The sequence below is a fragment of the Gopherus evgoodei genome, chromosome 7 (assembly GCF_007399415.2).
Source record: "Gopherus evgoodei ecotype Sinaloan lineage chromosome 7, rGopEvg1_v1.p, whole genome shotgun sequence".
Classification (NCBI taxonomy): domain Eukaryota; kingdom Metazoa; phylum Chordata; order Testudines; family Testudinidae; genus Gopherus; species Gopherus evgoodei.
Window position 1 is genome coordinate 29,371,544 of NC_044328.1, and position 27,791 is coordinate 29,399,334.

The 27,791-nt window shown below is 39.3% G+C and overlaps 1 protein-coding gene across 3 annotated transcripts in view; it reads left to right on the plus strand.

The window, feature by feature from the left end:
* INPP5A (inositol polyphosphate-5-phosphatase A) overlaps positions 1 to 27,791 on the plus strand; it is a 436,884-nt gene that overhangs the window by 399,863 nt on the left and 9,230 nt on the right. For all 3 annotated transcript variants that reach the window (XM_030569985.1, XM_030569984.1, XM_030569986.1), the window contains exon 12: positions 1,977 to 2,050. In XM_030569985.1, coding sequence (XP_030425845.1) covers positions 1,977 to 2,050 — 74 coding nt within the window. The remainder of the gene's footprint in view (positions 1 to 1,976; positions 2,051 to 27,791) is intronic.

Genomic DNA, 27,791 nt, shown 5'->3' on the forward strand with positions numbered 1-27,791 from the left:
AAAGTTTAAAATGTTTGAGTCAATGTGAGAGGACAATGCAGTTATTTAACATCCTCAGCATTGTTCATTTACTCAGTCTTTTCATTCTTCAGACTTCAATAGTAACCCTCTTTCCTCTCAACTGTTTTTTTCCGTTATATTATGTTTTTATTGGAGAAAAGTAGAAAATTAAATTCTGTAAAACATACATTTTTGGAAGGGATTTTCTGATTACCATTTGGGAGAGTCGTTGGTTGGTTTGGTTCTTTAAATTGGATTCAAATTTAGTAACTAGTGTAACTGATTATCTGTCTATTTTGGAGCAAGAAAAAGCTGTTAACAGTGTGTGTAGGTGTGGGTGTATATATACTGTACAGATAGATTTGATAGATATAACACACCTGTACATACTTAAATATAGGATTTGATCCTGCAATAGGCATGTTAAGTAATTTTATCTGCATAGTTAGGCCCATGAAATCAATGAGACTACTCATATGAGAAAAGTTACTTAACATGCATAAAGTTTACAGGTTTAGGCCCCATATTTATGTATGTACTGTAAATTCACACACACACACATTTGTAAACATTCTTCCAAAAATCTTGTATAAAAATGGATAACTGTGTGCCTGGAGATTTGTCCAAGTATTAAAACTTGTACAAAGTATTTCAAAATGGCATTTGTTGTGACATGTTTCTCAACACACCATTGTACAAACTGGTGAATACAAACACGAAAACATGGAGTTACTAATGCTTTCATGTCCACATGCGTACATGTAAACAGATACTTAAACAGATTCTAAGCAACACTAAAAGAAAAATAGATGGGCCACAGGGAGGTAGGTAATCAGCAATGCAGGTGGTTCAGGTAGCTGCTTTTCACACAGATAATTAATGTGAACAAGTAGCTGCTAATTGCACATTTCAGGAATGATTTATGAGGTGGCAGAGAGGAAAGAGGGACACAATCTAATTTCTTTCGGAACCTCTGCCATTCATACAATGGTATCAACACAGCTGTGAGATGGGACATGATTAATTGTTAGTGAACAGTGGGTAAACACAGCCATCATAAAGGGTGCTATTTTGATGACAAGCTTGACAAAATAGAAAGTGGCACTTACTCAGAGCGATGGTCAGTAACAGTGTAGATTATGAGGTTTTTTTACTCACTAATTCACTTGCATGTCAGATTTAACACCAACTCTGGTTCTGAAATAAGGCTGTTTATGTCCATCAGGATGGTTATTGGTTTAACACACACTATTATCATTGACTTTTATTCACAGGTTTGTGTTTATGAATAAAAGACTACAGATATTATTTTCTTTGCAGTGGTCTAAAGGAAAATAAATTTGGCAAGGACTTATATAAACAGTACATTAAACCTAGGCTTATAAATGTGTCTGTTAAGTATTATGTAGTGCCTCTGGCACACAAACCTTTTTCTGCCATCTAACCTATACTGTGCAAAAATAGCTATGCAAAAATATTGCCTGCCTTTGTTTAGGAGGAATGATTTGCACATCCTTGTGTTTGCTGTACCTTCTTATCTGGATTAAAGATATCTTATATTGTACTTTTACTGACATATTTTGTGGCTTGATTAGTACATCAATTTGCTATGCATTTTTAAAGGTGTTAATCAGTTTTATCTCTGAAAAGATTGCTAATGAAATTTGAAAATCTAAACTAATCTTGAAATAGTAAATGTGCATGAGGTAGCTCTGTTTAAAGAGCAAAAGTTACCTGTTTCACTGAGATCATGAAGAAGGATTATTTTTTTTTGATAGAGTGCCTTTTCATCAGAATATTGAAGTGTTTTACATTGACCTGGTACTGACATTTCTTCTGTAAGGATGTATGCTCCAAATAAGATATATTACTAAAGTATGTGATCATTAAATCATTCAGTAATACCAAAAAAAAATTTAAATGATTGCAGTTTGATAAAGAAAACAAGTTGTTTAATTCTATTTTATTTTTTATAGCTTTTAGAATTTGACAAAGAGCTGTCTGTCTTTAAAGACAAATTGTATGAACTGGACATCTCATTTCCACCCAGGTAAGATACATATACAGTCCACTTATTTAATTGATGCTAAAATGTAATTGTTATTAGTGCAAGAGAATGTGTGTATGTGATTCATGAATATTTATGTGTATATATACATTTATATTTTGTTCCTGCCATAAAGTTTTACAACTCTTCCTGTATCCCCTCAGTTACCAGTATGAATAGTGACACCTTACAGGTTGCATGCTGCTAGTGCTCTATTGTCTGGAAATATCCCGTCATCTGGATTCAACTGGTCCCATATTTGTATAGTTGATTTCAGAATAGTGTAATAAACTAGAGTGCCTTCTAATATAGACTTGTTTGTAGAACTTCAGTTTGTAGCTATTTTTGTGCACTTAGCCCAAGTAAACTGTTCAGAAATTTTACCATAACAAAAACTAAATAAATCTTGGCTTCAAACCTTTGAAAAGTACCCCTGCCTGAGGGGGAATTGACACTAACTAAAAACTGACTTGAACAAAATGTGGAAGTGATTAGGCTGATTTCATTGCTTGGTCAAGAGATAAATATCAGGAAGAATGAAAAGAAATTGAAATAATTTTATAATCTCCAGTATTGTTAATAAGACTGATAATAAATGTGGGGTTTTTAAATAAATGTGATTTTTTTTAAACCTGATCATGTCCCCATAATTTTAACAGTGATTAAGCATCAACCATAAACAAACAAAAACAAGAATTTTTAAAATGACAGTACTATTCTGGAGAAATCCAATAAAACTTTGAGCCATTTCTAAATATCTGTGACTCTATTTCAAGAAAGGAGAGCTCAACTCTCGCATGTCTAGTACAGTTGCTTTGAAGAAAGGGAAAATAATATCACAAAGAAAGCTAGAGTTAAGGAGCAAGAAGTCATAGAGAAGATACTATAATTTGTATGAGGCAGAATCCTGTAAAATCAAATACAGTGTTGTTGTATGTGTAATTAGGTTTTTTTTTTCCCATTGGAGTAGACACAGAAGTGTGATGTTTTGGCACAATCTGAGAAAAAAAATTGGAAAGCTTACCTTTTTGTTATCAGAGTCTCGTTACTTCTCACTAGCCAGCTGTGATACTGAGTATATTGATCCCTAGGGACAACGGAAGTATGCATGAAGAGGTTACCACTGCTCGAAATTGTTCTTATTGATTGAGTATGATAACAGAAGACCAGTAGTGTGTAAATCTCCAAATGTATTTCATTAGCTATGTGCCTGGTCAGGGAAGGGGAGGGCAGATGGATTTGTTACCAAGATATAGACCACCATGGAATATCACCAATATTAGCACTGTCTTGTAAGAAGTTGTAGTTGCCTTATTTGTTAATGGCAGATTAGACTCAGTATATGTGATGATATGTTCCAGCATACACTGCATTAATTTTCAGGTTTGGCCTCAGTATTTCTGAATATATGAATCATTAATACATATAATTACATATATAGCTTAAAGTCTAGCCACTCCCACCAGTATCAGTGACATAACTGCAGCTCTATGCTACTCCTAGAAAAAGAGCCTCAAGCTGCCAAGAGCAGGTAGTATGGCACTTTATTATAGGCACAGCTGGTAGAACTACCTGTTAAGGTTATTTCACACTTAAGACCCTCTTTTCACTTACACATAACAACTTTGCCAAATTCTATCTGTTTTGGCAGATATTTTCCACACTACATATTACCATCACACTAAAGTGTTGGGAAAATTTGAGCCAAAATTGGTCAGCCATTTCTCAGAACAAAGCTAGGGAAAACTGTTGATTTGCCCATATTAAAAAAATTGAGACCTTTTCTAGCACCCCTCTGCTTTGAATCAGGGCCTTGAAATTTGGCAGGGAATAGCCTTTTGTCAGGGATGTGCATTTTAGTATCCCCAGGAAAAGCAGTCTACATTTGGCCAAGTTGTACAGCTTTGAAAAATCTTGGGTTCACACACTCTCAGTAGAGACTTCTTCAGTTTTAGCAGCTAAATTCCCTAAAGATTCCATTTGCACTGGACATGAGCCAGCCCCAGCCTGAGCAGAACTTTCCCTGCAATGGCAGCTACTGGCAATTCTTGGTCTGGGGACCTGAACTGAGAATAAGGGTACTGTCTCCTATGCCCCCACCACTGGGCCCAGGCTGCATGGAAGAGGAAGTGGTCTGATTCACATGCAGAGGTGATACAAGCTGGACCTGCAGGGCAGGAGTAGAGTGGGGCAAGAAGTTTACAGGGAGACTGGGAGTAGAAGATAGCAGAGGGGGGGAGGACAAATGGGAGTTGAAAGAGAAGACTGGGACTGATGTGGCAAGGACCCTGGAAGCTAGAGCAGAGTCTAGGACTGGGAGCTGGGTATGTGGGGGAACTGGGGCTGGTTGGGAAAGGAGACTCAGTCCGAGAGCTGAGAGGGACTGTGACTGGGTAGGTAAAGACATTGGGACTGGGAGTTGGGGAGGGAAATGTTAAGTATTTTAAGGGGAGACTAAGATTAAATGAGGCTCCTGGGAGAGAATGGGTACTGGCTGGGCAAGGAGACCAGGACAGAGAACCATTGGGGTTTCGAAAAGGACATGGTCGGGGAGAGGAAATAGATCTGATAGTTCTGATAAGGAACTGTGATGCAGGAAAAGAACTGGCGTTAGCCAGGCGGATAGAGTGAGACAAGGATTCAAGGAGCCTGGGGATGGATGCAAATCTCAAAATTGGATGTGGATCCTGGAGAGGAAGATTAGGAATAGAAGCCAGTGGGAATTAAGAACGGGAGTGAGGGGAGGGAGAAAGATCAGATGAGGAAGCAGAAGAGGGAGAATTGAAATTGGCTGGGCAAGGAGACTGGGACTTGGGAGGAGATGAGATGGGGATTCTGGAGAGATGAGACTAAGACTTAGTGGGCAAGGAGACTATTAAGTTTGCGGATGATACCAAACTGGGAGGGATTGCAACTGCTTTGGAGGACAGGGTCAAAATTCAAAATGATCTGGACAAATTGGAGAAATGGTCTGAGGTAAACAGGATGAAGTTCAATAAAGATAAATGCAAAGTGCTCCACCTAGGAAGGAACAATCAGTTTCACACATACAGAATGGGAAGAGACTGTCTAGGAAGGAGTATGGCAGAAAGAGATCTAGGGGTCATAGTAGACCACAAGCTTAATATGAGTCAACAGTGTGATACTGTTGCAAAAAAAGCAAATGTGATTCTGGGATGCATTAACAGGTGTGTTGTAAACAAGACACGAGAAGTCATTCTTCCACTTTACTCTGCACTGGTTAGGCCTCAACTGGAGTATTGTGTCCAGTTCTGGGCACCGCATTTCAAGAAAGATGTGGAGAAATTGGAGAGGGTCCACAGAAGAGCAACAAGAATGATTCAAGGTCTTGAGAACATGACCTATGAAGGAAGGCTGAAGGAATTGGGTTTGTTTAGTTTGGAGAAGAGAAGACTGAGAGGGGACATGATAGCAGTTTTCAGGTATCTAAAAGGGTGTCATCAGGAGGAGGGAGAAAACTTGTTCACCTTAGCCTCCAATGATAGAACAAGAAGCAATGGGCTTAAACTGCAGCAAGGGAGATTTAGGTTGGACATTAGGAAAAAGTTCCTAACTGTCAGGGTAGTTAAACACTGGAATAAATTGCCTAGGGAAGTTGTGGAATCTCCATCTCTGGAGATATTTAAGAGTAGGTTAGATAAATGTCTATCAGGGATGGTCTAGACAGTATTTGGTCCTGCCATGAGGGCAGGGGACTGGACTCGATGACCTCTCGAGGTCCCTTCCAGTCCTGGAGTCTATGAGTCTATGAGACGGAAACTGGGATAAGAAGCCTGAGGAGTGGAGACTTGGGACTGGAACAAGGAGCCAGGCATGGGGAGGGGACAGGGCAGAAGGAGTCAAGCTTAGTGCAGATGGGCAGAAGAGTCTATGCCCACTTGATCATACTCCCCTCCATAGCCTGGAATGGAAGCCAAGATTCCTGAGTCTCACCATTCCTCTGTTGTCAGCAAATATCTATGAAACATCCTAGCAAAGTATCCCATGCCCCTGTAGTGCTAATCCATGTAGAGGATGGCAACGTACTACTGCTATCAGTTATTCTATTAGTTAAAATGACAGAGGTCAGTGTAGTGAATCCAAAGGGTCCAACCTAGCTGATGACACATGCAGGTGTCAATATGATGCCACATAATCAAATTGTTTTTCATTTTCTTTTTTTTAAAAAAAAAACCTAGGAAAATATACAGGAAAAAACTATTAACAGAACATTCTTAAGATTGCAAAGTCAAGCACGCAGAAGTTAGGAAATGTCTGTGCAACCTTAATTCAGCCTCTTTGGGTGTATGTATTATTATGCAATCATTAATTACATTATCACATCCTAGTTTTCCACAGGATACAGGCCTGATTTAGTGCACAGGACAGACCAGGCCTGAGGATGAATTAATATTGTATAGCGAAGGAGATTGTTGTCTGTAGGACCAATGCGTCATGTGTTGTAGCAGTTGGAAAGCGTGTACTGAATGAGCAGAGGATTGCAGAAAGAGAAAGGATGGTCTTGTGGTTGAGATAGTTGAATGGTGCTCTGGGCAACTGGATTCTGTCCCTGCCTCAGTCATGGTATTCCTCTATGATACTGTCATTTAAACCAAACTTTTCACAGATGGTCTCTTAATTGTGTCAAGAGATCCATCACTGGAGATGTTGTTGCTGAGATAGGTAAAACTGTCAACTTGCTTGGATTCCATTAATGGGGATATTGCATGAAGCAGTGAAGATAATTGATGCAGCACCACAGTTTTCTCCAGGCTGATTGTGAGGTCAAACAATTTTGGTGCTTCGGCGAAGTGACCTATGATGCATTGGAGATCTCCCTCTCTATGTTCTAGGAGGGCACAATCATCCACAAAGATGATTGAAGACTGAGCTGTCATGTCTGTATCTGATGTATATGTCTCTATTGAGCCCATTTGTAACATGGCTGAGAACTTGAGTGAAGAAGTCGTCTCTCTGAATTCCTCCCATGAGACAGGGCTATTACCAAAGTTGGTTTCTAGTGCACTTAGTTTGGGAGTAGGCATACTACGGCCCACGGGCCACATCTTGCCTGCAAGACCGTCCTGTCCAGCCTTGAGCTCCTGGCCCGGGAGGCTCGCCCCCGGCCCCTCTCCTGCTGTCCCCACTCCCCTTCAGCCTCAGCTAGCTCGCTCTGCCGCCAGCACAGTGATCTGGGCAGCGGGGCTGTGAGCTCCTGGAGCAGCGCAGCTGCAGAGCCTGGCCTGACTGGTGCTCTGTGCTGCATGGTGACGGCAGCAGCGTGGCCCAGCTGCAGCCAGGCGGTGCGGCTGTAGCGCTGCCAGCCACCGGTGTTCCAGGCAGCATGGTAAGGGGGCATGGAGCAGGGCAGAGTTGGATAGATGGCTAGGGAGTTCAGGGTGGTGGTCAGTGGGCAGGGGTGTGGATTGGGGTTGGGAGGGAAACAGGGAATTGAATGGGGGCAGGAGCCTTGGGGGGCAGTCAGGAATGAGAGGAGGGTTTGGATGGGGTGGCGAGAGTCCAGGAGTGGTCAGGGAACAGGGAGCGGGGGCGGGGAGGCGGATAGGGCAGGAGTTCCGGGGGTGGGGAGGGGATGTCAGGGAATAGGGGGAATTGGATGGGGCAGGAGTCTTGGGGGGGACAGATAGGAGATGGGGGCTGGCCCATGACCCCCTCCCCTAACTGGCCTGCTGTTAAAATTTCCGAAACCCGATGTGGCCCTCGGGCCAAAAAGTTTGCCCACCCCTGACTTAGTAGCTTGTTTCAGTAGCATGCATGGTTTAGTTTAACAATATCAGGGGACATCTTGATTGTTTTGGAGCATTTCAGGCATGTAGATTCAGTATTGACCTGATCATTCTATGATCCATGCAACATTCTGCCCCACGCATGGCTCTGGTGATCCTGACAACACTTATGTCACATTGTCGGATAATGATGTACTCTATTAGTTGCCATTGTTTGGATCTGGGGTGCATCCATGTAGTTTCATATTTGTCTGCCTGTCTGAAGATGGTATTTGTAATTATCAGGCTATGTTCTGCACACTTGCTTAGGAGTAGGAGACCATTTTCATTTATTTTTCCAGTGCCATTTTTCCCAATGACACCTTGCCAGGCATTATTTCTTTACCTACTCTTGCACTGAAATCTCCTAGGATGATTAGTTTGTCACTTTGTGGTGTTGACTTGATGAGAGAGTTGAGATCAGAGTATAACCATTCCTTAGTAGCATCAGGGCTTGTTAAGGTGGGCGCATATGCACTGATCATAGAATCATATCATAGAATCATAGAATATCAAGGTTGGAAGGGACCTTAAGAGGTCATCTAGTCCAACCCACTGCTCAAAGCAGGACTAATCTCCAACTAAATCATCCCAGCCAGAGCTTTGTCAAGCCTGACCTTAAAAACCTCTAAGGAAGGAGATTCCACCACCTCCCTAGGTAACCCATTCCAGTGCTTCACCACCCTCCTAGTGAAAAAGTTTTTCCTAATATCCAACCTAAACCTCCCCCACTGCAACTTGAGACCATTACTCCTTGTTCTGTCATCTGCTACCACTGAGAACAGTCTAGATCCTTCCTCTTCGGAACCCCCTTTCAAGTAGTTGAAAGCAGCTATCAAATCCGCCCTCATTCTTCTCTTCTGCAGACTAAACAATCCCAGTTCCCTCAGCCTCTCCTCATAAGTCATGTGCTCCAGCTCCCTAATCATTTTTGTTGCCCTCTGCTGGACTCTTTCCAATTTTTCCACATCCTCCTTGTAGTGTGGGGCCCAAAACTGGACATAGTATTCCAGATGAGGCCTCGCTAATGTCGAATAGAGGGGAATGATCCCGTCCTTCGATCTGCTGGCAATGCGCCTACTTATACAGCCCAAAATGCCATTAGCCTTCTTGGCAACAAGGGCACACTGTTGACTCATATCGAGCTTCTCGTCCACTGTAATCCCTAGGTCCTTTTCTGCAGAACTGCTGTCTAGCCATTTGGTCTCTAATCTGTAGCAGGGCATGGGATTGTTCCGTCTTAAGTGCCAGACTTTGCACTTGTCCTTGTTGAATCTCATCAGATTTCTTTCGGCCCAGTCCTCTAATTTATCTAAGTCTCTCTGTATCCTATCCCTACCCTCCAGCGTATCTACCACTCCTCCCAGTTTAGCGTCATCTACAAACTTGCTGAGGATGCAGTCCACGCCATCCTCCAGATCATTAATGAAGATATTGAACAAAACGGGCCCCAGGACCGACCCTTGGGGCACTCTGCTTGATACCCGCTGCCAACTAGACATGGAGCCATTGATCACTACCCTTTGAGCCCAATGGTCTGGACAGCTTTCTGTCCACCTTATAGTCCATTCATCCAGCTCATACTTCTTTAACTTGCCGGCAAGAATACTGTGAGAGACAATATCAAAAGCTTTGCTAAAGTCAAGGAATAACACATCCGCTGTTTTCCCCTCATCCACAGAGCCAATTATCTCATCATAGAAGGCAATTAGGTTAGTCAGGCATGTCTTGCCCTTGGTGAATCCATGCTGACTGTTCCTGATCACTTTCCTCTTATCTAAGTGCTTCAGAATTGATTCCTTGAGTACCTGCTCCATGATTTTTCCAGGAACTGAGGTGAGGCTGACTGGCCTGTAGTTCCCCGGATCCTCCTCCTTCCCTTTTTTAAAGATGGGCACTACAATAGCCTTTTTGCATTCATCTGGGACCTCCCCTGATCGCCATGAGTTTTCAAAGATAATGGCCAATGGCTCGGCAATCACATCCACCAACTCCTTTAGCACCCTCAGATGCAGCGCATCTGACCCCATGGACTCGTCCAGCTTTTCTAAATAGTCCCAAACCACTTCTTTCTCCACGGAGGGCTGCTCACCTCCTCCCCATCCTGTGCTGTGCAGTTCAGTAGTCTGGGAGCTGACCTTGTTCGTGAAGACAGAGGCAAAAAAATGATTGAGTATATTGGCTTTTTCCGCATCCTCTGTCACTAGGTTGCCTCCTTCATTCAGTAAGGGGCCCACTTTCCTTGACTTTCTTCTTGTTGCTAACATAGCTGAAGAAACCCTTCTTGTTACTCTTAACATCTCTTCCTAGCTGCAACTCCAAGTGTGATTTGGCCTTCTTGATTTCACTCCTGCATGCCTGAGCAATATTTGTATACTTCTTCCTGGTCATTTGTACAACCTTCCACTTCTTGTAAGCTTCTTTTTTGTGTTTAAGATCAGCAAGGATTTCATTGTTAAGCCAAGCTGGTCGCCTGACATATTTACTATTCTTTCTACATAGTGAGATGGTTTGTTCCTGCAACTTCAATAAGGATTCTTTAAAATACAGCCAGCTCTCCTGGACTCCTTTCTCCCTCATGTTGGTCTCCCAGCAGATCCTGCCCATCAGTTCCCTGAGGAAGTCAATGTCTGCTTTTCTGAAGTCCAGAGTCCATATTCTGTTGCTCTCCTTTCTTCCTTGTGTCAGGATCCTGAACTCAACCATCTCATGGTCACTGCCTCCCGGGTTTCCATACACTTTTGCTTCCCCTGCTAATTCTTCCCTGTTTATGAGCAACAGGTCAAGAAGAGCTCTTCCCCGTGTTGGTTCCTCCAGCACTTGCACCAGGAAATTGTCCCCTACACTTTCCAAAAACTTCCTGGATTGTCTGTGCACCATTGCATTGCTCTCCCAGCAGATATCAGGGTGATTGAAGTCTCCCATGAGAACCAGGGCCTGTGATCTAGTAACTTCCATTAGTTGCCAGAAGATGATGATGATAGCAAATCCGACTAATGCTGGTCCTGGCTATTATATGCAGAAAAACAGTTGTTGTGGCACACCTGGGCCATGAGGTTTTTATAGCATGTTTTAATAGCATGTTGGAGGGGCCTCAGAAAGAAAAAATCCAATCTCTTAATCATTAAACTGCAACTTACAAATGTAGAACTGCATTCAAAAACAAAACAGTGTAAAACTTGAGAGCCTTCAAGTCCACTCAGTCCTACTTCTTATTCAGCCAATCACTAAGACAAACAAGTTTGGTTACATTTAGGGGTCGTAATGCTGCCCAATTCTTATTTACAATATCACCTAAAAGTGAGAACAGACGTTCGCATAGCACTTCTGTAGCTGGTATTGCAAGGTATTTATGTGCCCGATATGCTAAACATTCATATGCCCCTTCATGCTTTGGCCACCATTCCAGAGGACATGCTTCCATGTTGATGACGCTTGTTAAAAAATAATGCATTAATTAAATTTGTAACTGAACTCCTTGGGGGAGAATTGTATGTCTACTGCTCTGTGTTTTACCCGCTTTCTGAATGCAGTTATTTTTTGTATATAATTCTACATTTGTAAGTTCAACTTTCATGATAAAGAGATTGCACTACAGTACATGTATTAAGTGAATTGAAAAATACTATTCTTTATTTTTACAGTGCAAATATTTATAATAAAAAATAAATATAAAGCGAGCACCATATACTTTGTATTCTGTCTTGTAATTGAAATCAATATATTTGAAAATGTGGAAAACATCCAAACATATTCATATAAATAGTATTCTATTATTGTTTAACAGTGCAATTAATTGTGATTAATTTTTTTAATTGCAGTTAATTTTTTTACTCGCTTGACAGCCCTAATAATAAACAATAATCAGGAAGTAATCATAGCTAATATTTTATTTGATGCATGACTGAGATAGTAATTACGGGTTCCCAGCAAACAAAACTTCCTAAATGCATTTTTCTCTTTGTAGCCAGAATGCTAATAATATAATTAAAAGTGAAAAGACCAAAATTATACAGGCTAAACTAGAGATGAAATCACACATGTTCCCTGCCCCAACCAGCACAGAGCTTTTCATTATGAGGAGTGTTTCTTTCATCTGTTTTTTTATTTTTTATTCTGGATTATATGACAAAACAATCCCAAATAAATTTTGAACAATAAGTAAGAGCTCAATCCTGCAGTCTTTGTGCAGTCATTGAAATCAGTGGAAGTTTTGCCTGAGTGAAGACTGCATAAGGACTGCAAATTTTGAATCCAGTATTAGCAGAGCTACCAGAGGCCATATTGTACTAGCTTTACTCATGGAAGTAAACATGGGACTATGTTTATTAGTATTATTAATTATTTTATTGCAACCTGTGATAGGTGCTATACAGACATAGGGGTTTTGATCAGCAAAAAGCCAGTTTTTAATGAATCAAAACTTCTTTTCAAGTAGGACCTTTACACTCAGTCAGCATCAAGCAAAAAGGCCCAACTAGATGGCATACTTTACTTTTCTTGCAATTTTTTCCCTCTTTGTTTCTCTTCTTCTAAAAGAGTAGTCCTTTTATTTGATTTGCCCACTTTTAAATCTTCATGGCAAATGTCGTGCTTTGATAAACAATGACAGTTGAGTCATATCTGCCAGTAGGACTGAATTTTAGGACTGAATTTTAGTTAACCTGCAGAAAGTGGAACCACCCCTGTAAATTCTGAAAGTACTACTTTAAGCTTCTTGCTATGCATAGCTGGAAAATGTATGGTACATCAATTTGTTCTGCAAATGCAAGAAACAAAGGCTTTCTTCACTGGGGAGATGGAGAGAAAAAGATCTAAAGACACTTTTGTTTCAGGCTTATGTGCTTGATAAATGAGTATTTACAATCTCTTACAAGTTCTTTTTAAATTCAAAGATAGGTTTTTTTTAAATTCTTATTTAATGCTAATTAGTACATATATATTAACTTTTACAATAACAAATGCTTAAATAGAGAAGCTTTGGTTTTATCAATTGGAGTAAAACCTTGTTAGAGCAAAATTCCAGTGATACATTTTTAGCATTCTCTGTATTTCATCTTTTTTGAGCTCATGGCACTTTGCCCACATTGTGTGTGTGTGCGTGCGTGCGTGCGTGCGCACGCGCCGGCTTTTATTGCCTGAAACATTGTTATACTTTGGCATTCAAACGCAATACTAACTAAATGATATAGTACCTAATCTTTTTGTACAGTTTTTACAAATAAAACTTTTGAAGATTAGCGTTTTAATTCTAGCTGTTCCACCAGTTGTCAAACCAAAAGATCATAAATTTATCTTACTGATGCAAGCTTACTCTACCCTCTCATTTTTGTAAGGGATATAAACTTATTCTATTGAGAGTGCTGTGTTATATTTTTAATTATGGTTCATGGTTTAGGTTTGCAAATAACCTCAAATGTGCATATCCTGCTGAAGTCAGTGAAAGCTTTAGCCTAAGATTCATGGTGGAATGTGGCCCTTGTATGTTAGTGAATAAATTTAATACTGCATTTAGCATCTCTCAAAAAATTAAAAGAATAATTAGGACCACTTATATTTTCTCCCTTTGATTCAAATTAAGTGCACAGCTGTATGTCTAAACTAGTATAACACTACAGTGGTACGCACAGCAGCATGAATCTTGACAGGGGGAAACATACTATGCAATTGATGCATGTGCCTTATTTGTTTCTCATCCAACACTAAAATCCAATTCAAGGTCTTATTCCTAATCTACAAATTATTCCTAATCTTGGACCTGACCATCACTGCTGATCCCCCTTTTAGCATACAGTTTCTGGAATTCATTAGTCCACAGTATCACTAAAGCTAATGGAACCCAGGACAAAGCACACAGGTGTTAGAATATGGTTTTTTGTATAGGATCCTCCAGCTATAGAATTCCCTGCCACTGAAGATTATGGTGCCCTCCTGATTTTTGAAGTGCAGTGTAAGACACACCTCCCCGTTAGTAAGGCAGCTTCAGTTTGTCCAGCAAGATCTTCCTTCCAGCAAGATTCATTCTCCCATTGCACCCAAGTTAATACAGCCCTAATCAAGATGGGAGGACTTGAGAAAATTGTCTTCTATTGCTCATCAACTGACCCATTTCATCTCTCTCATGGTGCCTAGATATTCTGGCAATGGACACATGCATGTGAGACAGAGAAAAAAATATCTCTTCTAAGAAGCAAGCCCTGAGTTACAGTTACCGTGTTGCCAGTACCTCCGTTGTGAATCTTAAGCAATGGAAATGTGTAGTGGTCCCTATATACATTAATCTCAACAATGCCTGCACACTCTCTTGTACTACAGCAATCTCACGTTCAAGGATGTTTCTCTAGTGAAGTTTCATTAACAAATCTTTCTTATAAGGAGGGTGACCAGAATTGTTTTTCATTAATAATAGCATTTGTTACAGTTCTCAGTAGACCAATAATATTTTCCTATTTAATTGTGAATTGGAGTCTATACCTGCAAAAATTATGTGGGTTATGTTATTTTGCTAGAATAGCATTTAATAGTTTTGATGTTTTCAAGAGTGGAGTTCATGCACTTATAGTTATACATCAGATCTAGTTCTTTGAGATTCCCCAGCTTGCTTAGAAAGTTTAAACAAGTCCTGCCTCTGGTTATAATAATCTTAGTGTATGCATCTTTAGTGAGAATATTTTCTATGTATATTTTTGTGCTTTATAAAATACGAGATAATGACATCAGCTTGTTTTATTCTGAATTTCTCTGTGGTGCTTCTTTTTTAATTTCAAAGGGAGTAAAGAAAGCATGATTGTCTGGACATATATTTTTAGACCTTCTCAGGGTTGTGTTTATTTAAGGAAATGATTACTAAGAAAGCCCACAAATCCATGCTGCGCATTTTGGATGAATCTGCATATAAGCAGCTCTTGGGTTGAAACTTTCATATTCCCTTTGTAAAGTTATAGCATTTTATATTAATGCATTTTCAAGTAATCACTGTATAGATATGGTTTGATTTTTTTGTCATTGCTTCTCAGAAATCTTGACTCCCAATTGGGGGGAGAGGGGGATCACAGTGTTTGAGTCCTGGCAGCTAAGAATATATTTAAGGCAACTGAAGAAAGTTACGTTCTCATGTCTTGTGTTTAATTTTAAAGAATGCAGTACTGCTGTAAATTCATATCACTTATGCTCAAGAAGAAGTCATCAGTCAGGTCAGGCGTGACAAGTATGAACACTGCACACCCTTGTGATGAATTTGGCTTTCCCATGTTAGTGGTGGTCCTGGAGCCAGAGAGGCATGACACTGCAGTGATGAAGTGCTAGCAGTCTGACAAGAAGAGTCAAGATGACTTGTTTAGGTACAGGAGACAGTAAATGTGTTGGGACACAAAATGAGAAGATGATGATGTGTTTTGGTTCTCAGAGGGAGGGGAAAAGAGGAGAAGGAGGAGTTGTATTTTCTTAGTAATTCATAAAATCTTCCAACATATTCATAAATGTCAGTGAAAGACTTATTTTGCAACATCTTGCCGCCATATAGAAATAGTAGACAAATGTTACTTTTTCTGCTTTCTAGGATTTAGAAAAATAATAAAGTAAAGATGAATAAATGCAAATAAAAACAAAAATTTATACTTTTGTGTGCTTTTTGATAAAATACACCAGTTTGAATGTGAAAAGCTTCTGAATAGTCTGAACAGACAAGGAAGGGTTAATTTATACTTCAAAGCGGTTGAGCAGTTTTTGACATGTAAATTGTGGAATTTACAAAAATGTTCAGATTTCCTCTGTTTTGAGATTTGTATGGATATTATACCAATATGAATTGTGACATCTTGATTCTGGCACCCTGTACAGACCCCTAATGATGCAGTGCTGTATCCAGAAGTTCCTGCCCTCTCAACAGTACTAATATGGGTTGCAATGTTTATACTCTTTTTACCCCCACTCCCATATTTGTAGCTGTTGATTTCATTATACTCTGCAAGAATCATGAACAGTTCACTCTTTTGCAGTCTGCTAGCTTTTCTTTTCAGTTGATTGTGAACTACATTTAATAAAGTGTGAGCTTTTAACGCTTGTGAGAAAGAAAAATACTTTATCATGAGTCATTATTCATAGGTCACGGAAAGAAAAGCAGTTTGTATTTAATATTAGCTTTTGAAAAGCTCCTTGCATTTAAAACTTTTGTCATCATCTTTCTATTCATTGTGTTAATGGTTGTTAAGAGTAAAAGTTGGATTCTCTAATAAGTACCAGATATAAGGGGTTTCTAATCCTGATAACTTGAAAACATTCCTTATTCTAATAAGAGTACATCTTATGATAATTTAAAAGTCATTTTGAAACTGATTGTTTCCTGTTTGATCTCTAAATAACCCTGCAGTTAAATCCGTAGAGAAATAGAAATACTGGATGGCTCCTTCCCTGCAATACTATATTTGCCAAGTCTAGACACCCCTGGAAGAGAGAAGGGCATTGATATGCAGCTGTCTTTTCACTATTTGGTGTTTAGTGGGAAACTGAGAATAGGCTGATGCCCATTCATATATATATATATATACACACATACCCCTTAACATATATCTTATATACTTAACAAGTCTATGAGGAAAGTGAGGGAGTAACTTTGTTTAAAGCCTCTGTGGGAAATTGGTTAAGCTAACAATCCATTGGGATAAATAACTGTGCATAAAAACATGCCCACACTAAGTTAAAGTAATCGTAGTGGTCTGGTTTAAACCAGAAAAACCCAGGAAATTCAGATCTATTTATATTTATATTACATTTTTCAAGGGTTCATAATGAGCTATACAAATTTGCTGTGGGCTCAAACTTGGCTTAAGATGTCTCAACTAAGAATTTAAATGTTTATTTTTCTTTAAAATGGTTTTTGGCTTATAACAGGATTGCAGAAAAATATGTTAATCTGTTTCATACACATTTCAGTACTTCTACAGCAGATATGAATGACTATGTTGTTTTTTCATTAAACATTGCAGACATTTAGTCCACAATTTGAACGATGGATTTTTGTTTGTTTCATTTTAAAACAGTAACTCACTTTTCTTTAATATTTAAAAGCAGGCACTCTAAACTGACATTCTTGGCTCTCACATAAACATATTAATGCTTTTTAAATTATACATTTATTCTGATGGATGTACAGCATAATTGTATTCGTTTATAACACAGTAATTATACATGGAGTCAAATATAATTTGTAGCTGTCTTGTCAACAGTTATTACGGCAACACGATTTCATGATAATTAATATGCAGTTGGATGACCAAATTCTGAAAGTTCTTGCAATGCACTGGGCTAGTGGCCATTAGCTTCCACTTCCTCCAGTCAGCTCTGCATGTGGGAAAGCTTCCAGAATAACTTTTAAACTTTTCACTTATCACTTCTGAAAATAGCATGTCTAGAGTCTTACTTGTGAACTGAAAAAAGTAACTATTGCTCTTCTCCAGTGTAAAACCATGGTTTCATTTGAAACCACATGCCTGTTTGCTATTATATGAAGACTTCATATTAGCCCTTGTGGTCATCCAGTTAAAGGAGAAGGTGTACATGGTCATTAGACAGTCATGCAGGAAAATAAACTCAGATCAAGGCTGTGATGCATTTAAGCATATGCTTATCTTTAAGCATGTGAATAATCTCATCCTTGTTCAGCAGTACACTTACTATGTACTTATCTTGATATGCTTAAAGTTAAACATGTGCTTAAGTGCGAAACCACAGATTTCATGACATTCATTAGGCCCTTTACAACCTCATTTTCCTAACTAGTATGAGTAGAGATTTCCTAAATTTGTATTTTTCAAATACTCATCCCTATAGTCTCAAGTTTTGATCCATTTGCTTTAAGTAGTGAATATTCATGTGTTTATCTCAATACACTTTGTAATCTGATGTAGCCCGTAGCAACACTAACCACCAGAGACCAAATACAATTCAGAATTTTAAACTCTGCAAGCTCTGTCAGTCACTGCCTGAACAGCCTGGCCATAAGCAAACAAGCAGCTCAATGTGAGGCTGGAAAAGGGTCTTTGGTAGTCCGTAATCATTGGAAAAAGGTGGTAGGTGTGAAAAAGAAATAAGGACATTATGGTTAGCCAAGATACAGGTGGGAAATTGTTAACTTTATCACCTCTCTCCATTAATTATTATAATTATTCTTGTAGATGTAGTATGGCAGAGATAGGAGCTGACTTTACCAGGGGTTCACACCCACCTACAAGGTTTGCTTTCAGATAAGTCTGCATGCACAGTAATCTCATGTATTAATCATTCGCTTAAAGTGACCTATTCTTGTTTGTCATTGCATTAGGCTGTCATGTAATTTACTAGTTGGACATATGTTTGTAGCTCAGATATCCTCTGTGATTTTTTTTTTCTCAAGCAGACTCTGCATTGACAATATCTTGACTTTGACACCTCTAACCAAGAATGACAAGTTGAATCCCGTTTATTCTAGAAGAATGTTTTGCCTTTGGAATTCTCTTTAGCTCTAGTCAGATGTTCTTCCAGAAACCTGTTTTGTCTCACGTATTTTCTACCCTTATATATTGTCTCATTAACTTTTTCCCTAATATGTTTGGCCTTATTCTCATGGCTTTCGCACAATGACATATTAGGTTTTCTTTTTTAACTCAGACTGCAGCAGGGTGAACCAGATCTGTGCCATATGAGGCAAGGTCATTTTTAAATACATTCAGTTGTTCCTTCCCTCCTCCAGAGGCAGTCCAGCAAATTCCAACTTTGCCTTTTGCATTGAAACCCTGTCAGTACCATTGTACTTCCCAAAGGCTGCCCTGCTGCATAAAGGTAGAAGGTTTATTACTTGATAGGCTGCTTTTGGTTCCCAGAGTCCTCACCAAATTTTTCCACAGGGCCCCAGATTATAAAAATCAACCTACTGCCAAGGAACCAGTAACTTACTCTTGTAGCATCCAACGGAGTCAATTAATATGGCGACTCACCCATGTCTTGGTTCTGAGCACATCACCTCATTGGTGAACTTCGATCCTATTCGCCCATGAAATGAGGATTTAATGAATGTTAGAGCAAGGTCAAAAAGGTGTCTTTGCAGCTCATTGGTTTTATCCAAGATAGGATGGCTTTGTGCAGTTTCCACCAAATAATAACAATAACAATAAATAATATTTGCACTCCTAAGGCACCTTCATCCAAGCATCATAAAACTCCTTGTAAATATTAATGAATGACCTTAAACCATCAACAGAGCACCTAAGTGCTTCATCAATCCATTCCCACAAAACATTCTGGAACCTTGTAGACCCGCCTGAGGGTGGAACAAAGAAACAGCTCCCTCAGCTGGAATGAGAAAAGGAAGGCCCTGATCTCAGCCTAGAAACAATTATGATCTATTACAAAAGGGTATTCTTAGCCCATATTCCCCATCTCGTACCAAAAATCAAACCAAGGTAGCTGATGCCACTGCTCCATTCATTTCCAAAGTGGAAAGAGGCTCTTTTGGAGTAGGTAAGGAACCACACTACATGGAAAGAAGTTCCTTCTGCAATTTACTTTAAAGAGGTGTGGCACCATTTAAAATTAGGAACAAAGAGGGGGAGTGAGGGGATAGGAAAGTGACAGAAAAGGTTTAAGGACAGTTTCTGAACATAGTTCTATAGTCTGTAACCATGGGAGGTGAGGATGTAAATCAAGCCACCACCATGACTATGTTCAAAAATGATTTCAAACAAGATTATAACCTCTGGTGTGAACAGTCTCTAGTTGCTTCCTTTTTGCTATTAATAAATTAATCTGAGTTTTGGAAGTGTTGCTTTTTAAGAGTCCTGTTAGTTAAATGCTTTCCTATCCATTGTCTCTTCTTTGCAATACAAAGTTGTTTTCTGTTTTAGTGTAGGTAAAAGTATAGCTTGCTTTATAACTTACTTACAGTCAGGCACATTCCCAGAAAAACCATTTAGGTATAGCAGAACCATGTGTAATAATTTCAGAATCTTTTACTGAAACAAGCCAACACTGGATGAATTATTCATAGTCGAATATATCCAGTTGTAATAGTAACAGTATTACATACACCTAGTTGAGTACAACGTTCTGGTTATTAAAGCAATAGGGCATGTCATTCATTGGCCACTGGATGTAGCATTGGTATTGCTGAATAATCCACTTGTGTTATCTGGACCTCCCCAGGACTCTTTATTGAACAGCAAAATGCAGCATGTGAATTGATGTTAGCAGTGTGTCAAGCTTTCAGTCTTAAACTGGCTGAACAGCCTACAAAGGGGAAGCCAGTAAGGCATTAAAACACGAAAACTGGTTCAGTTGACATTGTCACCAAGGCAATCCATGGTTTAGCATGGCTATGTCGTATAATCAATAAGAAAAGATTGTCTCTATTGGAAACATTCCAGTGTAAAAAAGTAGCCAATTATTGCATATTGAGGAAGAATCTATTGGTATCTCCACCCAACCTCCCCCCCACCTCCACACACACAGCAACACTCCTGTGGAAACATTCCAATGCATTAATGCCGACAAACCAACTAAAGTGTAAAAACTTCGAATTAACGCCACACACGCAAGCTGCAGCATAATAGTTACACAAAAGAGTTTGTTAATCCACAGAACAATATGCCCAACATAACTCCATAAAAAGACTCTGAAAAATTACACTGTGTCATTAACCTTCTTGCTTTGTGTACTGCGTGGAGTTATGGCTCTAGTCCTGTTTACCCTTCTTACCCTTTGCTACTGGATTGCCTGGTTGACCCCCTTTTTATTGTGACCTTTGACTCTGATTGTTAGTTTGATCACCATGGTGTTAGTGTAGCATTTGCAAGTAGCAGCTGTTTAACACATTGTACTTTAGCCACTATGTTTGCAGGCCTTTGTTTACCCTCCGATTTGGCTTAAATGAGTTACATATCATGGCCAGTTAGCTCCCAGAGCATCATGAAGACCTATTAGTGTTTTGGTAAATGTGAAGCAGCTAATTTAATTCAAACAGCAGGATGTCCTAGAGCTTCACTTTAACTACCTGATGAAGAAGATGAGCACATGAAGTCCAATTACTTAGAGCAATTCGTTAGAAAAGATTGAGCTGACTAAGCCTAAAGAACATGGATTTCCCTTTTGAATTTAGGGAAACATACATAAATGGCAATTGAATTCATTTAAATGAATTTTGGGAAAATAATATGTTAGTTCATAAAAAATTGAGTCTGGCTTTGTGATGATTTTTAGAAGCTGTACTTCGGCTAGTGAGCTGAGCCTTTGTGATGAGGTCACACATATACCAGCTCCATTAGTGCACAGCTGGGACCTTGTCAATGAAAAACAATAAAATCCCTTTACCCTACTCCCATCTTAGCTCACAAATCACCCCAGGTTTGGCCCAGTGGCCTACTAATGTTGTTACTTATGGCTTTAGTATAGTAGCACGTTGGACATTTTTAAAAGTATAGGGTTTGACCGTATATTATTCTGCTATTATTAAACAAGGAGGGGAAAAGTCTTCTGTGAAGGTACCTATCAGGGTTTGACCGTATATTATTCTGCTATTATTAAACAAGGAGGGGAAAAGTCTTCTGTGAAGGTATCTATCAGCATTGCTGGTAAATAAAAATACATAAAATAGTGGTGAGCTTGAGCAGAGAATGTTTGGACTCAGGTCCAAATTCACACATCCCTAGCTCTATAGTGCGCCATATCAAAACTCTGGATCTGGTTCCCCTCAAATTTTGGAAGAGTTCACATCTAGGTCGGAACTTTGCAGCTTAGGATCATCTTTAATATAAAGTATAAACAATAAAATTCAGTGGCACAAAAGTCATAGACCAACAATAAAATAGTAAATGAAATCAAGTAAACATCCTCCAAATGGGAGCAGTTTTCAACTCTCTTAGAAACTTTGTGATGGAAGTTTGTTTTTAAGAAGTAGTATGTGTCTAAAACCTGATTGAACTTTCATAGTGTGCTCATAGTCTGAACAACAGTGTTGTAAAATTAGATATTGTGTGCTCGGTCTTTCAAAATGACCTTTATTGTGCTAGGGAAAAAATTACAACTGATCTTATTTTTATTTTCTGTCATCAATGGGGTGTTGTCCCACCTTGTAAAACATGGTTATAATGTTCTAGCCATAGAAGATACAATTTTAAAGCAATGTACAATATATGACAGTATTACCAACAAAGTAAATTCACTATATTTTCTGAAAGGGCTGGGATCCAGAACTACATTGACCATGTGACAGATGGTTTTAAAAGAACTAACAAAAATGAACTCTCAAAATAGAATGAATTGTTTTCTGATTGAAAGAAAAATTCACCTGCCCCAATGTCATAAAAAGCAAAATAATTCATCTTTTCCATTCCTTATGGGGAATGCCATTTAAGGGAAGGTTTAATTCATTTTTATTGTTCATTTGTGTTTAAGTTAACAAACAGTTGGCGGGCTGGTTTAAGATCACAGAAGTCTGTAGCTCTAAGAGTAGGTATTTTGTAAAGGTATTTGGCTTCTCTGACAATAATTGTGTTTTAAATAAAATAGTTTTAACTGTAATTACTGTATCATTAGTGAAATATTGGCGGACAAACTATTATTTAGTTTTTTTAGGGTTCCCAATATTATTGCTATGTAGTTCTTGTTCCTGCTAATAGTAACACAAGTACAAATAACAGAAGTGCATTTATGTACATCTACCTACACAACAGCAACTTTCAAACTTATCAAATTTAGTGAGAACAATTCTTCCAGGTGTTCAGAAAAATTTGAAAACCTTTGGCATTGTAATATTACATTAAGTAAACTCAATAGCTTCTGAGCACTTTTATACAAGAAGTCCACTTCTAAGTAAGTCCGATTGAATAGTGTGAGTGAAAATGAAAACAAAAAGTTTGCAATAAGGAGAAAAAGCAGCAGAAAATACCAGCACTGAAAAATAAAACATCCTGCTGATAGAGGGTAAACCCCTGTAGCCTTTGTCAAAGATACTTCAGTCTCCAGTACCGTCAAACTATCATCTTTCACAAACCTAGACTGGCAAAAGGCATCCTCCTATAGTGGCTGGTCTAGATAGAGGATAACAGCCGATTATTGCTACCAGTTTTTCAGCTACATGTGGTAACGGTCTAGATATTGGTCTAAAAGTTTTATTGTTCATCCTTGCTGATAATCTGTGCTGGGAGGTCAATGTGATTCCATGTGGAATTTCTATTTTCTCAGCTTGCTTTAAAGGAAAGGAAAAAAAAAGGAATAACAGAGAACAAAAACTCTGTAAAAAGAACATTGAGTGCCAAATCAAGCACTGAAACATTAGGAATTGCCAGAATTAAGCTTATCTATATAACCTTGTCTGCCACTCTCCTTGTGCATGTACACTTGTTCTATTTAACTTGCATATTATGTGACACCTAAAGGCTTGGACCAGATTATGTTACTGTCTTTAATTGCATGATAAACTATTTGTTCTTCAAGACCCCTGTCTCATACAGCACACAGGATGGACAGCGAATGAGTCAGAATGTTGTAGGAAGAGGAAGTACTTTCTTTTGTGTCTAGAACACTGTACTGGGACCAAGAGAGCTGGGTCTATCCCTTGCTCTTGTTGCTGCCCTCCCATGTGTTGTTGGTCAAGGATATCATAATGCATACATGCAAAGATATGGAGTGAAGCTTTCACAAGGAACCTTAATTCTGGTGTTTTCTATCTTTTTGAATGTTTGATGTGGCAACATTAATGTTTTTCAAAATATTTTGTCTTTAATTCCTTATAACATTCAGAGGTGTTCCAACAGCAAGAGCTGTTGACCATAAAGAAATGCAGTAATGTTTTGGATCCCTTCTTGTTAGCATGAAATCAGCATATTAATAAACACTATGATGCTGAGGATATTAGGACGCCAAAGCTGCCATTATGTATGTGACATGGCACTGTCCCTTTCTAGTTCCTTTCTGGAGACATGTATTAGAAGAATAGCCCTGATTTTTGGTTGTGCTTATACTTAGCTTTGGTTCCTCTTAAATTGAGAAATACTCAGGTTTTGCAGTCTCTTATACAAATGAGAAAAGAATTAGTTGTAGGTTGCCACAAAGTCAGCTCAAAATTAATGTTCAAACTGGAAATGCAAATCAACTCAGGTCAAATTGAGATCTGGTAACTTCATTAAAGTCAGTGGGATGATTTTGGCTTTTTGAGTAAGAACTTGAAGCTGTGCTGTACTGGAAGTTGCCAAATTGGAAGAGGTTCTTTTCTGACAGGAGTAAAATGTGGTTCTCGTTGGGCAGTCATGCTGACCGTGCTGGTCATGACCCATGATATCTCCAGATGATTCATTTTCAGAATTTCTAGTGCCTCCGAGTTTGGGGTGTGTAAGCAACGCAGCAGCAAGCCCTGAGCTCATGTGCTCTTGACAGATTTGCATAGGAAACTGAAAGTGAGCAATGTCCGAAATAGCAGCTTAGGGTTTATTTTTTGTCTCTGTGAATTTTGAATGCCTCTTTCTTCAATAGCAGCACCAGGGTGATATTGGTTAATGCAGACAATATTAATGCTTGTTATATGAAGAAAAAGTGGAAAAATTGTACTGAAACTACTATAAGCTATTAATTAAAACTATGGCATTGTATCGTGAGGATGCTAGGCAGTGACAATGTCTTATTTCAGAAAAATACAATTATAACTTTTGCTTGCAAAAAGCTACTTAAGGCATGGATAAACTCCACATCATGGGCCCCAAACTGTCTGCTGTGTTGTTTTGGGGGCTGTCCTGTCCCGTCCCCAAATCCCATTCTGCATGCCCCTGCCAAGTGATCCTTTGGGGCATGCAGCAAGTGTCTTTTAGGGTATGTCTCTTAGGGTATGTCTGTGCTCCAGTGTAAGCCCAGGATTAGAGGGACTCGAGTCAGCCAACCCATGTTAGGGGTGGACTTGAACATGTACATTATATTTTAACCCTATGACTTTTCTAATCTGTGCTTGAACCTAGGGCTCTGGCGCCCGCACTGCAGTGCACAGACCCAAGTCAAAAAGTCAAATTAACCATATGCCAGAGTCTTTAGCACCCCCGCCCGCAAATATGGCTGCTCTAGCACTGGGACCATGGTGCACTGGGAGAAAACTTTACTGCCTGCCCTGCACTTTGCCAGGAAGCAGCTCACTTTGCAAAAGGCTTGGTTTGCTCTCCATTGCCAACCTAGAAGGGACTCTGATATTGTGCTTGAAGATCAGTGATCAGAAGAGGATGAGTTAATGCCGACCTGAGCTGCTGCCGTTCACAAAGGGTGGGTGGCTTCCATTTTCAATAGAGTGGAATGCAGATTGTTGGGATAGAGAGGACTAAGGAAGTTGTCCCATGGAATTGTGGGATACTTCTGGCTGATTCCCAGGACCCAAATCAAACGGGGCTTCATCAACACTGCAAAGCAATAAGGCTGAGATCCTGAGTTCCAGCTTAAGACAAGCTCAGACCCTCCAGCCCTACAGTGTCCTGGAACCCTGGGCCTGATCCCTGGGTTAGCACAATTGCAGTGTAGACTCAAAGAGGCTCAAGCATGGGCTTTATGTTGCAGGATAGCTACCTATGGGTATGTCTACACTGCAAAAAAAAAAAAATGTGGCTGGCCCATGCCGACCAACTCAGGCTCATGGGGCTTGGGCTGTGGAGCTGTTTCATTGCTAAGTAGATTTCTGTGCTTGGGCTGGAGCCCAGGTTCTAGGAACCTGCAGGGATTGAGGTCCCTAAGAGTCCTGTGTTGACCTGTGTAGAGGAACCACATCAGTCCCATTACATCTGTACCCCTCCTGAGCCATGAAGGAAAGGGCCAGATTTTTGCCCTTCCTTCTTTGTGGTGCACTCTCTTATCAATTTTTCTCATATCTCAGTATTGTTTGGGAAGTGAGGATGGCATGGTCTGGCAAATGTACAGTAACAAGGTAGGTGAATTCCAGTACACTGGGGGCACTACACCTTTAGAATGGAGTCAGGGTTCTTTTCCCCCTCCACACCAAACTTGGGTAGAGGAGGATTTGTCCCAGACTGATTTGGGTTAAATTGCTATATTCAGCTGATCATGGCTGGATAACTAACTACAGCACTTCTTTCAGCTCTAATCTCAGCAATATAGTTCCAGGCTTTGATATATGAAATCTGATTTTGTTTGTCAAAGCTACTTCTAAACTACAGTAACTTCTTTATAGAGTCTTCATCATTAAAGAGCCTGGGGAATCACCAGGAGTCCTCATAATGTGAAAATGATGAGATCAATAGAGCAGATTTGTAAATACCAAATTACAGAATATAGACTCTTAAATTAAATACTGTAATACTTAAGTTTAGAGGATCTTTCTAGGTACAGAGCATAACACTTTAAAAGCCATAGAGTTTATATTGTAAAAGGGTGGGCAATATGAAATGTGATTGATTCATATAACTTCTCTAATAAAAAGTAGTGTTTGTTATGTTGGGCTCTTGTGCAAGTAAAGCAAGAGATGCATTCATAGGTTACCAGAAAAAGTCAACTCTTAAATTGCAAACAAAGAGCTTCAGCTACCAACCATATTACATCATCAAAACATCTCATGGACACTCAGAAATAAGCTGTACTTCTGTATGGCAGTGAAGCAGCAAATTGAATTCTCATAATATGTTTTGAAAATGAGTCTTGTTAGGTTTGATGAGGTGGAAAAGGTACTGAGATCACTGGTTTGTTCCAATACATTCAGTACACTTTACTTGGCTGTTTGCCATGGCTAATCTTTTTAATGGCTGTATAGCTTGTAAACCCATTTGGTAGAAAGCTATGCATCTCAGTTTTATAATATCACACCAAGTAGGGTGGTAAATAACTTTCTATTCAAGCATGAAAGCCTTTTTTTGTTACAATCCCAGAAATCTTATTTTAAAAACCTTATCTTGAAAGCTCCAGTAATTCCTTTATGAATTCAGCAATAAGCAGAATAAAAGGAAAACCTCCTGATTTATATTTATTATTTTTTAAATGCACCCATCCTGTCCTCTTATTCAAAGACTTATGAGTTCACCTATCTAGCACTTATTTCTAGAAATACGTCAGTAATTTAGGAACATTGTCCAACAAATTGAATCATCTCAGAACCCTCTGGATTCCTTGAAAAACTCTCCACTTGCTCACTCACTGTCCTCTTTAGGAAAAGTCTGGGAGAACAACTGAGCCTTGCAGTATGACCTTGAAGGTCAGCAAATTCAAAGTTATGGAGAATCCAAATATTAAGTGCATCCCATTGTCAATGATCCCTCATTGAAAAGGAACTGATTTCAGCCCCCTGACAGCTAAACCAGGGGCTATCAGCTGAAGTGCCTGAGATGATTTTTACTCTGTGGCCTCACATGGATATGGTCTCTGAGTTAATCAGAGTTCAACCTATTTAAATCATTATAGGTTACTTCAGCTGCATTTTAGAAATTAAGCAGAAGCTACCACAAAACCCACACGTGATGGAGCATCCTGCTAGAAAATGTCCCTAAACAAATAAACCATCATAGTCTGTGGAGTGGTCTACAGAGAGCATACTGCAGTGTCCCCTTCTCAAAATGACTACTGTGGTGAGATCTGTATCCAACAGACAAAGATTCATCCTTCAAAACATCTTTCATTCTCATCGACTGCTGCTACAGGGACATCCAGAAGCAGCTGAAGATCCAACAAAAAACCTTGGTTTGGTTAGACAGTTTCTCCGCATTAGAGAGCTGATACCACCTCTTTGGTGTCTTCACATTGAATCTACCAGTTTAACTCCGTCTTGTCTGGATTGATTTGCATCCAAAACCCAAGACCTGATTCCATCATTCTTATGTGAGAGAACTACTTAAAACCATTGTGGCAACAGAATAAACTTGGATTTAGTAAGGGATCCTGTAACACTGTAGCAGAAAATGGTAGTCCTCAGTGCTGTGTCAAAATTTAAATACCAACTATGCAAATGAATGCGTCTC